Genomic DNA, 13,254 nt, shown 5'->3' with positions numbered 1-13,254 from the left:
TAATATGTACCTACATTTCACCAAATGCAACCACAGTAAGTGCTGCATGATCTAAATTGCTTTTGGTGTATGTAATATCTATTTTTTTGCATGGACTGTAATGATTCTCAACATTTTATTTTGTGGAAAGCTTTAACCTGATCATTCTACCAGCACTATTGGTGCTAGCTTTTCCTTTCCATTTTTTGCTCACTTGCTTTGAAATTGACTACTGAATCCCTGAGCTGAATGAAAAGCCTCTTTTATTACGCCCCTATGCACTTTGATAAGCAGGAGTCACCCTGACTTTCTGTAATGCATCTCTGCTGCCAGAGACAGATTGTGATCGACAGTGAGACACCACCCCTGGTCTCCGGAATTGGGGTGATTTTTTTTTTTTTTTTTCCTTTTTATTTTTCTTCAGGCTGAAATGTAATGTTGGCTAAAGTATTTTATTAGCCAATGCAATGACTATCAGATCAGTCATTGACCATTTAATAATCCTTTCAAAGGTTGAATAATCTGCTAAAATGTCAATAAAAATAGTAGCAATACAAAATACATACTGCAGTATAATGATCACAGTATCGCAGCCTGGTGGGTTGTATAATTTATCCCAGGTCGTGAAATAATTGCTTTGTCTGATTATGATGAATGGATGTACATATCAATTAGAAGTGGGCAGTTGTGATTGTAGTTACACGGGGAGATAACTCATGACATCGGGGTCCTTGTGAAATTCATGTGGGTATACAGTGATTGTACAGTAGATATACTGTAGACTCTTTTCCCTAAAGTGAACACTTCTCCCATGTTTTCAGTTCTATAAACCCCCCCCCCCCGTCCTTTGGTTACATCTCTGCCACTATGTTATCACATGGTATACTTGAGAATATGAGAACTGTTGGGTTTAATTGTTCCATGTGATGGAATTGAGAACGCTGCAGGCAATCGTTGGCCTGTGATAGGCAGCAGAAATCAATAGACAGTGTCACAAGATCATCAGGCGCACATCACTTAAACAGAGTTGGATCGGAAAATGCATTTTTTTTTTAATTTTTTTTATTTATTTCTATTAGGCACATTATATACACTGAAAAGGGGCTGTCCAGTAATGGCAAGCAGCTTCAGTTGTTAATCTTATTTCCATGTCAGACTGTTTCAGCTCGGTGGTGACTTAGAAGACCTAGAAGCGGCGTTGAATAAGACCGATGCCTCCAGAGAGGTGGGCTCTGGGTCCTGCTCTGCTCTCATCAAGCTTCTTCCCGGCAATAAGGATCTCCTGGTGTCTCATGTGACCTGGAACACGTACCAATCCATGTTACGGATCACCAAGAAGTACACACTTCCCTTTCGCACCAACCCCAGTGGTGAGCAAGAATCAGTCTCCGCTAATAAAAATGAGCATTTTGATTTTATAAGATTACTGTATGAGGAATAGATTGCAGTTCATCACTAAGTGGGTTGAATTGTAGCGGTCTGAAAGGGCTTTTCCAGGAATGACTTTTTTTTTTTTTTTTTTTTTTTTTTGGCCATAGACTCCCACTGTGTGAAATTAACAAACAGAGCTTGCACTCATCTGCTCCGGCGCACGCTCCTCACCACTGCCTCCGGGCTTTCACAAACGGCATTGGTGATGCCGCATCAGCCCTAGGCCAAGCTACTTGTAAATAAAGCAAATTCCAGGAATTCACTTTTAAGTTTAACTGTTTTACACAAGAAAAACTTCAGAACTTTTTAAAATACTTAATTCTTTTCATCTTTTTTTTTTTTTTCTGCTTGCTCTTGCTGATGATTCTTCTGTAAAGACATGGATTTGTGCTAAAAGTTGATCTATTTCCATTTCTTTATCCTCAACAAGTGTACTTAAAGAGAATCTGTCACAAGCTTCTTGCTATGAAATCTGAGAGCAGTATAATATAGAGGCAGAGACCCTGATTCCAGCCAGGTGACACTTAGTGCGCTGCTTGGTGCAGTTTTAATAAAATCGCTTGTTTTATCTGGTATAGATCTACCAGCTCTCTTAATTAGGAGCTCTATATAACCCTGCCCACACCACTTCCAGCTTTTTACCAATATACAGTGTACACAGAAAGCTGACAGTCAGTGGTGTAGGCGTGGTTGGATTACCTGACAAAAGGTTTCTAGTCCTGTGATAATAATCTACTGATGATTTTATAAAAACTATAGAAGTAGTCCAGTAAGTGACACACACGGTGGCTCAGTGGTTAGCACTGCAGTCTTGCAGCACTGGGGTCCTGGGTTCAAATCCCACCAATATCTGTAAGGAGTTTGTATGTTCTCAATGTGTTTGTGTGGGTTTCCTCCCACACTCCAAAAAACATTCTGATTTAATTTAACTCTAATTTAGAGATTAAAAAAAATAAATAAAAATGGGGTCCATCTTATACTCCGGTGTTGTCTTACCGGAGGGGGGCGGCAGCAGTGGTGGAGCGGGTCACAGGAGGCAGAGGCTGTGCAAGCAGCAGTGGCAAGTCAGTGGAGGCAGCTGCGAGTCAGTGGCAGCAGCAGGTCAGTGGTGGAGCAGGCTGGTGCGGTGAGTGGCCCAGTGTGTCCACAGTCCCGATTCATATTTTGGTGCCCGGAGCGGTACGTGCGTAGATCGACTTCTCATCCAAGAGCTCGATCTGCGCACGCGCTGACTTCCGGCACCATCTTTGAAAACTGGGACACTCGCCGCACAGCCACCCGCCCGCCCGCCCACAGAGTGGCAGCCAGCAGGCCGCCCACCCGCAGTGACAGGCAGCCGGCACCGATAAGCAGCCGGCCGCCCGCACACAGAGCTGCAGAGACAGCCCCCTCCCCGGTAAGCTATATTCGGATTTTAAGACGCACCACACATTTTCGTCCCAAATTCTTGGGAGGAAAAGTGCATCTTATAATCGGAAAAATACGATATATATAATTTTATTTATATAATTTTTTTCCCCCAATTTAATTTTTTTTTTTTTTTTTGAGCCAAAACCAGACATGAATTAAAAGCAAAATATAAATTTCTATTTATTCTATTCTAATTATTAAGGAGGCTACTGGCGGGAAGAGTACTTCCATGCCACAAACCAAAACCAGGAAACCTGCCCAGGATAGGAATCAGTCGAGGTTTCGTTCCTTTCGTTCCTCCAACTGGTCGTCCGCTAAGCCCTCGGCCTCGTCCAGTAACACTGCCAAGGACCAAAACTCCAGCTGGCGCACAAAAGCGCGTCCACAGAAGACCGCAGGAGCTGCTGCCACTAAGGCAGCCTCCTCTTGACTATCTGTCCGCACCAGCAACGTCCTTAGTCGGTGGCAGGCTCTCCCACTTTGAAGACGTGTGGTTTCAACACGTCTCCGATCAGTGGGTGCGGGATATTATCTCCCACGGCTACAGGATAGAATTCTCTTCCAGCCCGCCAAACAGATTTTTTTCTGTCAACTCCCCCCTGCTCCAAGGCCGCCGCCTTCTCACAGGCCGTGGCATCCCGGCAGGCCAACGGAGTAATTGTACCGGTTCCCGCCCGGGAACGGTTCAGAGGTTTCTACTCAAATCTCTTCCTAGTCCCCAAAAAGGACGGTTCCTTCCAGCCCATCCTGGATCTCAAGCTTCTCAACAAGCATGTTCAGGTGCGGCATTTTCGCATGGAGTCCCTGCGGTCTGTCATTGCCTCAATGACCCAAGGGGATTTCCTGGCATCCATCGACATCAGAGATGCCTATCTGCATGTGCCAATTGCAGTTTCACACCAGCGTTGGCTACGTTTTGCAATCGGAGAGGAACATTTCCAATTTGTGGCTCTCCCCTTCGGGCTGGCCACGGCCCCTCGAGTATTCACCAAGGTCATGGCAGCAGTGGTTGCGGTTCTGCACCTACAGGGGTTGGCAGTGATTCCTTACCTGGACGACCTTCTAGTCAAGGCTTCATCCAGCGCAGACTGTCAGCGGAGTGTCTCGCTCACTCTTGCCACTCTAGCCCAATTTGGGTGGATTGTCAATCTTCCCAAATCCACTCTGACTCCGACTCAGTGTCTCACGTACCTAGGGATGCAGTTCGAGACTCTGCCGGCACTTGTGAAGTTGCCCTTAGTCAAACAGCAGTCCCTCCAACTGGCGGTGCGCTCTCTGCTGAGGCCCCGCCGTTATTCCATCAGACGCCTGATGCAGGTTCTGGGTCAGATGGTGGCATCAATGGAGGCTGTTCCCTTTGCCCAGTTCCATCTGCGGTCACTGCAGCTGGACATTCTCCGCTGTTGGGACAAGCGGCCTTCCTCCTTACACAGGTTAGTGGCTCTGTCGCCACAGACCAGGAGTGCCCTTCAGTGGTGGCTTCGGCCTCTCTCTCTGTCTCAGGGGCGCTCCTTCCTGACTCCGTCCTGGGTGATTCTCACCACGGATGCCAGTCTTTCCGGCTGGGGAGCGGTATGTCTCCACCATCGAGCGCAGGGCACTTGGACTCCGTCCGAGTCAGCCCTCTCGATCAATGTGCTGGAAACCAGAGCTGTGCTCCTAGCTCTCCTAGCCTTTCACCACTTGTTGGCGGGCAAGCACATCCGAGTCCAGTCAGACAACGCGACAGCAGTTGCCTACATCAATCACCAAGGCGGCACACGCAGCCGCCTGGCAATGCTGGAGGTACAACGCATTCTTCAATGGACGGAGGACTCCAAGTCCACCATATCCGCAGTCCACATCCCAGGCGTGGAAAACTGGGAAGCAGATTATCTCAGCCGTCAAACCGTGGACAGTGGCGAGTGGTCCCTGCATCCGGCAGTGTTTCAGTCAATCTGTCGCAAGTGGGGCACTCCGGAAGTGGATCTAATGGCATCCCGTCACAACAACAAGGTTCCGGTTTACGTGGTTCGCTCCCACGATCCTCAGGCCTTCGCCGCGGACGCTCTCGTTCAAGGTCCCAGTTTCGTCTGTCCTACGTGTTTCCCCCTCTAGCTCTTTTGCCCAGAGTTCTGCGCAAGATCAGAATGGAGGGCCGTCGAGTCATTCTCATTGCCCCGGACTGGCCCAGGCGAGCTTGGTACCCAGACCTGCTCCATCTGTCCATAGAGGTGCCGTGGCATCTTCCGGACCGTCCAGACCTTCTCTCACAAGGTCCGTTTTTCCGCCAGAATTCTGCGGCTCTCAGATTGACGGCGTGGCTCTTGAGTCCTGGATCTTGACGGCTTCTGGTATCCCTCCTGAAGTCATCTTCACTATGACTCGGGCCCGTAAGTCTTCCTCTGCCAAGATCTATCACAGGACTTGGAAGATTTTCCTGTCCTGGTGTCGCTCTTCCGGCCATTCTCCTTGGCCTTTTTCCTTGCCGACCCTTCTGTCTTTTCTACAGTCCGGTCTGCAGCTGGGACTGTCCCTCAATTCTCTCAAGGAACAAGTCTCGGCTCTGTCAGTGCTGTTCCAGCGGCGTCTCGCCCGGCTGGCTCAGGTCCGCACCTTCATGCAAGGTGCGTCTCACATCATTCCGCCTTACCGGCGGCCCTTGGATCCCTGGGACCTCAATTTGGTTCTCACGGCTTTGCAGAAGCCCCCCTTTGAATTTCTTAGGGAGGTTTCTTTGTTTCGTCTTTCACAGAAAGTGGTCTTTCTAGTGGCCATAACTTCCCTCAGGAGAGTCTCCGATTTGGTTGCGCTCTCTTCGGAGTCACCTTTTTTGGTTTTTCATCAAGACAAGTTGGTTCTCCATCCGACTCCGGACTTTCTCCCTAAGGTGGTTTCTCCTTTCCACCTTAACCAGGACATTACCCTACCTTCCTTTTGTCCGGCTCCCGTTCATCGCTTTGAAAAAGCGTTGCATACTCTGGATCTGGTGCGGGCGCTCCGGATCTATGTGTCTCGCACCGCTGCTCTTAGGCGGTGCACCTCTCTTTTTGTGCTAACCACAGGTCGCCGTAAGGGCCTCTCTGCTTCTAAGCCGACCTTAGCCCGTTGGATCAGGTCCACCATTTCGGAGGCGTACCTGTGTTCTCAGGTGCCTCCCCCGCCGGGGATCAAGGCACACTCGACTAGAGCTGTCGGTGCCTCTTGGGCTTTCAGGCACCAGGCTACGGCTCAGCAAGTCTGTCAGGCTGCCACTTGGACTAGCCTGCATACCTTTTCAAAGCACTACCAAGTACGTGCTCATGCTTCGGCAGACGCATCCTTCAGGCGGCTGTCGCCCATTTGTGAAGTTAGGCTCCGCCTACTTCTCAGTTGTTCTGTTTATTCCCACCCATGGACTGCTTTGAGACGTCCCAATGTCTGGGTCTCCCATAGGAACGATAAAGAAAAAGAGAATTTTGTTTACTTACCGTAAATTCTTTTTCTTATAGTTCCGTATTGGGAGACCCAGCACCCTCCCTGTTGCCTGTTGGCAATTTCTTGTTCCGCGTGTTATCACCGGCTGTTGTTGTTGACAGAGTCTCCGGTTGTTCTGGTTCTTGCTCTGTTTTTACTTGTGGGTGGCTATTCTCCTTCAGCTTTTGCACTAAACTGGTTAGATCTGGCTCTCCAGGGGGTGTATAAGCTCGGAGGGAGGAGCTACACTTTTGAGTGTAGTACTTTGTGTGTCCTCCGGAGGCAGAAGCTATACACCCAATGTCTGGGTCTCCCAATACGGAACTATAAGAAAAAGAATTTACGGTAAGTAAACAAAATTCTCTTTTTCCTGGAAGTCTATTCTACATTATACTTGAAGGACTCTTCCCATAACGTCTCCTTCTCTGCAGGATCCTCTGCAGTGCCAGGCTCCGTGCAGACCTTCTCTTCTTACCCAGGAGCGATCTTCTCTGGTGATGACTTCTATATACTGAGCAGTGGGCTAGTGAGTAACCATTCCCGATTTTCATTGTGAAAATGTCCCCACTGTAACCCTTCCGGCACTCCTTTCTATGGTATATTTTAATTGGTGATACAGAATGGCAAATATAATTTACAGTGGAACCTCGCTTAACGAGTAACCCACTTAACGAGAATTTCGCTTAACAAGCAAAGCTTTGTGTAAATGTGTAACTCGATTTACGAGAAAGCTTTGCTGTGCAAGCAAAATCCTCACCGCACACGTCCGGTTCCGTACATCCACCACGCTCTGACCCGCACTTGCAGTCCACACACACACACACACACACACACACACACACACACACACACACACACACACACACACACACACACACACACACACACACACAAAATTATGCTCAGCTTACCTTCCATTCCACCACCGGTCTCATGGTTCTTGTAGTTCCCGGGTACAATGCAACTTCCTCGCGGCGAACTACAAGACCCAGGAAACCTGCGATGGAACGGAGGTAAGGTGAGCTTATAATATAGTGTACCTTCCGTTTCATCACCGGCCTCCTGGGTCCTGTAGTTCGCCGCTCCACTCCAGGCTGTGGATCGGCATCCATAGCGACGAAAAAGGAACTTCCTGGTTCCTGTCACCGCTACTCAAAGGCAGCGCGCTGGCCAATGAGAGGCAAGCGGCTCTGCCTTTGACGTCAGTGCTCTGGCCACGGAAGTTCCTCCCTCGTCGTTATGGTAACCCGATACTCGGCCCGGCCCCGTACCAGAGAACAGCAAGTCCCAGGAGACTGGTGATGCAACGGAAGGTAAGGTGAGCATATAATATGTGTTTGTGTGTGTTTGTACGTGTGTGTGGAATGACACAATATGGGACCAGGATGGGACATTTAACAAGTTGTGGAACGAATTGTCAGCATTGCAATGATTTCCTATGGGAAATCTTGCTTTGCTGAACGAGTAACTTGGTTAACAAGCACAGTCCCAGAACGGATTGTTCTCGTTAAGCAAGATTCCACTGTATTTATTTAATGATGGGTGGAGAGTTATGGGCAGTGGGTTGATTTGTCATTGAACGATATGAAAGTAGCTCTCTCGGAAATACCATGTACCATAAATGCCAACCCAGAAACTCCTCTACAGGCGGCCTGTTTCGGGGTGCTTGCTCCTCATCAGTGTAGTGCAGAGTCCGGAGGTCTGAGTGCAATGCCCTTGAGACGACGTGGGGAAAGTATTGGATTTCTTGTCTCCACCGGGCTCAGGTCACGGTGGAGAGGAGGCCCACACAGCGCCGGAGGGAAGCGCTGTGCTGGGGGTCGCTGGCTGGCACTGTGCTACCTTCATTTGTGGGACTGAGCAGGATGCCGCGCAGTAGCTCCACCCACAGATGAAGTTCAAACCAGGAGGATGCAGTGAACGCTGTGGTCTACGCGCCTTAAAGGGACGGCAGCCACAGATTCCTGCTGAGGACTGCGGTCCCCGGAACTCGGTCCGGGGGCAGCAGAACTGACTAAGGCGAGTGGGCCCCAGCCCACGAGCAGCGGAACTGACGAGGCAGAGTGGGCTCTCCAGGGCCCCGGCATTTGCCCGGTTGTGTCGGGTGCTGACGCCGACCCTGCCTACAATATATAGATAAAATCATGTTCTCCTATGCAGCTCAGTGTATTGTTGAACATTACAGATTTCCCATAATGTCAACAATAAGGATCTTCAACAGGACCCCGACTGTCCTGCCATAGTCCTCTGTGATTGCTATGCAGGGTGGAAGAGGGAGCAGGGCAATGGCAGATGAACACCAGCTGGCATACCATTTAAAAGCCCCTGTCCGAGATGGATATGGTGTATTAAATTGTTGACAGCTGCAGTAAGATATGTATATTTATGTGTGTGTGTGTTATATATTATGTTGGGTCCAGAAATATTTGGACAGTGACACAATTTTCGCGAGTTGGGCTCTGCATGCCACCACATTGGATTTGAAATGAAACCTCTACAACAGAATTCAAGTGCAGGTTGTAACGTTTAATTTGAAGGTTTGAACAAAAATATCTGATAGAAATTGTAGGAATTGTACACATTTCTTTCCAAACACTCCACATTTTAGGAGGTCAAAAGTAATTGGACAAATAAACCAAACCCAAACAAAATATTTTCTTTGTCGCTCCATTGGGAGACCCAGACAATTGGGTGTATAGCTTCTGCCTCCGGAGGCCACACAAAGTATTACACTTTAAAAAGTGTAACCCCTCCCCTCTGCCTATACACCCTCCCGTGCATCACGGGCTCCTCAGTTTTATGCTTTGTGTGGAAGGAGGCACACATCCACTCATCATCTCATTTTAGTTATATCGGTTGGAAGAAAAGTGGGCCCCCACGGGGCCCCCGGCATGTTCCCTTCTCACCCCACTATGTCGGCGGTGCTGTTAAGGTTGAGGTACCCATTGCGGGTACAAAGGCAGGAGCCTCATGCCGTCTCCTTCACCATCCCTTAGCGGCTCTGGGAGAAGTGGGATCCTGAGCGGTCATCCAGTCACTGGGACCGTGCTCCCTCCGCAGCCCCTGGGGGAATCTGTCGGACAGGAGTTTGTTTATCCTCAGGGACCGGGCCCTGCATCACTAAGGTACTCTGTACCCCCATGGGGGATGTGCATGGAGTGCCTTCATCCCGGACGCTGCAGCAGCTGCTTATTTGTGTCAGCCGGCGGACTTCCGCGCCGACTGCGCCTGTTTGTCGGCCGCGGTATTAAATTTAGTCCCCGGCTTCAATTGCGGCCTAGTAGCAAAACTCCCGCCCCCGGGCCTGTCTATCAGTGATAAGGGCGGGACTGGCGACCTGACGTCGGCTGTGAGGGCCAGGGCATCCTGTATGTTCCTCCCCCCCTCACTGATCACTGTGGGGACTCCAGATTCCCGCACTTTTCTAGCGCCGCCCACGGCTCCTCTCCTCCCCTGAGAGCTCCGGCAGCCATTTCTTTGGCATTCTGCCTTTGGAAGATTTCCTGGAAAGAGCTCTGCAATGCTGGGAGACCTAAGGCAGGGAATCTGGAGGACACACACTCCGCTTTTTAGCGGTCGGTAAGCCACACCGGTCACCCGGTGCTGGTCCCCTTAGGGTGCCGGAATAGATACCATATATATTTATATATTTCTGTTCGGTCGGGCTGTATACCCTTCCCATATACCCTCAGTGATCACTCTCCTGGGAGTCAACAGCATGTCGTCCACAAGGAGCAAGGGTGCCAAGACATAGGGTTATTTTGCGACCTGTACCTCTTGTGCGGCTAAGTTACCTGCGGGTTCCACCTACCCTCACTGTGAGCAATGCTCAACCAGGGACAGAGTTTGCAGTTTTTGCTGAAAAACTCTCTGAGTCACTCTCACAATCCATGGCTCAGTCTATGGACAAATGGTCTGCCAAGCTGCTTGAAGCTTTGCAGTCCAGACCGGTCCCTACACAGGCCCCGGGCCCTGTTGGATCTTCACCCCCAGGCCCCTCTCTGCCCGCGCCGCAGCACGTTCCCAGGGGGGGCCTAGGTCTCACGTGGAGGACTCCGGCCCGGACCACACCTGTGGAGGAGTCGACTTCTCAGCAGGAGAAACACCAGTTTCGGTTCCCTAAACGTACACGGAGTGCGTTTTTCCATCACTCTAACTTCAGAGATGCTGTCCAGAAGCCCAGAGCGGTTCCGGACAAGCGCTTTACTAAGCGCCTTACTGACACACGTTACCCCTTCCCTTCTGACGTTGTTAAGGGTTGGGCTCAATGTCCCAAGGTGGATCCCCCAGTCTCTAGATTGGCGGCTAGATCTGTGGTATCGGTTGCAGATCTATCATCGCTAAAGGATGCCACTGATAGGCAGATAGAGCTCCTGATGAAATCCATCTATGAAGCCACGGGCGCGTCTTTTGCCCCGGCCTTTGCAGCCGTGTGGGCACTACAAGCTATCTCAGCTTGTCTGGCTGAGATTAATGCGGTTACACGTAATTCTGCTCCGCAGGTTACGTCTTTGACTTCCCAGGCGTCAGTTTTTTCTTCCTACGCCATGAACGCAGTTTTAGACTCTGCTAGCCGTACAGCGGTGGCATCTGCTAACTCTGTGGCAGTCCGCAGGGCCAGGTGGCTGCGCGAATGGAAGGCAGATTCGGCCTCCAAGAGGTTCTTAACCGGTTTGCCGTTTGCTGGCGACCGATTGTTTGGCGAACGATTGGATGAGATTATTAAGGAATCTAAGGGAAAGGACTCCTCCTTACCCCAGTCCAAACCAAAGAGACCTCAGCAACGACAGATACATCGAGATTTCGGTCCTTTCGTCCCTCCGCCAAGCCCCAATCCTCTTCGTCCAGCAGGCCGGAGAAAGGCCAGAGGAACTCCTATGCGTGGCGGGCTAAGTCACGCCCCCAAAAGGCCGCAGGAGGCACTGCTTCCAAGGCGGCCTCCTCATGACTCTCGGCATCCCCGAACCGCATCCTCGGTCGGTGGCAGGCTCTCCCGCTTTTGCGACGCCTGGTGGCCACATGTTCAAGACCGATGGGTGAGAGACATTCTGTCTCACGGTTACAGGATAGAGTTCAGCTCTCGTCCTCCGACTCGTTTCTTCAGAACATCTCCGCCCCCCGAGCGAGCCGATGCACTTTTTCAGGCGGTGAACGCTCTGAAAACAGAAGGAGTTGTGATCCCTGTTCCCCTCCAGGAACATGGTCGCGGCTTTTACTCCAACTTGTTTGTGGTGCCAAAGAAGGACGGCTCGTTCCGTCCCGTTCTGGACCTCAAACTACTCAATAGACATGTGAGCACCAGACGGTTTCGGATGGAATCTCTCCGCTCTGTCATCGCTTCAATGTCACAAGGAGACTTCCTAGCATCAATCGACATCAAGGATGCTTATCTCCATGTGCCGATCGCACCCGAACATCAACGCTTTTTGCGCTTCGCCATCAGGGACGAACACCTTCAGTTCGTGGCATTGCCTTTCGGCCTGGCGACAGCCCCACGGGTGTTCACCAAGGTCATGGCATCTGTTGTGGCGGTCCTACACTCTCAGGGACACTCGGTGATTCCCTACTTAGACGATCTTCTGGTCAGGGCACCCTCTCAGTTGGCGTGTCAAAACAGCCTTTCCGTCGCTCTGGCGACTCTCCAGCAGTTCGGATGGATCATCAACTTTCCAAAATCCCAGTTGACACCGACCCAATCACTGACTTACCTCGGGATGGAGTTTCATACACAGTCAGCGGTGGTCATGCTACCGCTGGACAAACAGCTTTCTCTGCAGGCAGGGGTGCAATCTCTTCTTCGGGGTCAGTCACACCCCTTGAGGCGCCTCATGCACTTCCTGGGGAAGATGGTGGCAGCGATGGAGGCAGTGCCCTTCGCACAATTCCATCTGCGGCCACTCCAATGGGACAGGAGGTCGACCTCACTCGACAGGAACGTCTCTCTTTCCCTTGCAACCAAGACGTCACTTCAGTGGTGGCTCCTTCCCAACTCTGTCGCAGGGGAAATCCTTCCTACCCCCCACCTGAGCTGTGGTCACGACGGACGCGAGCCTGTCAGGGTGGGGGGCGGTTTTTCTCCACCACAGGGCTCAGGGTACCTGGACTCCGATAGAGTCATCCCTTCAGATCAATATTCTGGAGATAAGGGCAGTGTATCTAGCCCTATTGGCCTTTCATCGGTGGCTGGAGGGCAGGCAGATCCGAATCCAGTCGGACAACGCCACGGCCGTCGCGTACATCAACCACCAAGGCGGCACTCGCAGTCGTCAAGCCTTACGGGAAGTCCGACGAATTCTGCAGTGGGTGGAAGCCACAGCTTCCACCATCTCCGCAGTTCACATCCCGGGCGTAGAAAACTGGGAAGCAGATTTTCTCAGCCGACAGGGCATGGACGCGGGGGAATGGTCTCTTCACCCAGACGTGTTTCGAGAGATCTGTCGCCGCTGGGGAACGCCGGACGTCGATCTCATGGCGTCACGGCACAACAACAAAGTCCCGGCATTCATGGCCCGGTCTCAAGATCACAGAGCTCTGGCGGCGGACGCATTAGTTCAGGATTGGTCGCAGTTTCGACTTCCCTATCTGTTTCCTCCTCTGGCGATGCTCCCCAGAGTGCTGCGCAAAATCAGATCCGACTGTCGTCGCGCCATTCTCGTCGCTCCAGATTGGCCGAGGCGGTCGTGGTACCCGGATCTGTGGCATCTCACGGTGGGTCAACCGTGGGCGCTCCCAGACCGCCCAGACTTACTGTCTCAAGGGCCGTTTTTCCATCTGAATTCTGCGGCCCTCAACCTGACTGTGTGGCCATTGAGTCCTGGCTCCTAGCGTCCTCAGGGTTATCTCAAGATGTCATTGCCACTGAGACAGGCCAGGAAACCAACGTCCGCCAAGATCTATCACAGGTCTTGGAGGATCTTCTTATCCTGGTGCTCTGACAAGGGTTTTACTCCCTGGCCCTTTGCCTTACCCACTTTTCTTTCATTCCTTCAATCCGGAATG

General features: G+C 51.1%; 1 protein-coding gene across 1 annotated transcript in view; it reads left to right on the top strand.

Moving 5' to 3' along the window:
* PLBD2 (phospholipase B domain containing 2) overlaps positions 1-13,254 on the top strand; it is a 49,991-nt gene that overhangs the window by 19,352 nt on the left and 17,385 nt on the right. Inside the window, exons 5-6 of the mRNA XM_075320011.1 lie at positions 1,135-1,349; positions 6,687-6,781. Coding sequence (XP_075176126.1) covers positions 1,135-1,349; positions 6,687-6,781 — 310 coding nt within the window. The remainder of the gene's footprint in view (positions 1-1,134; positions 1,350-6,686; positions 6,782-13,254) is intronic.

The sequence above is a fragment of the Anomaloglossus baeobatrachus genome, chromosome 1 (genome assembly GCF_048569485.1).
Source record: "Anomaloglossus baeobatrachus isolate aAnoBae1 chromosome 1, aAnoBae1.hap1, whole genome shotgun sequence".
NCBI lineage: Eukaryota > Metazoa > Chordata > Amphibia > Anura > Aromobatidae > Anomaloglossus > Anomaloglossus baeobatrachus.
Note: the sequence above shows the minus strand (reverse complement) of the source record. Positions and strands in the feature narration are given on the sequence as shown.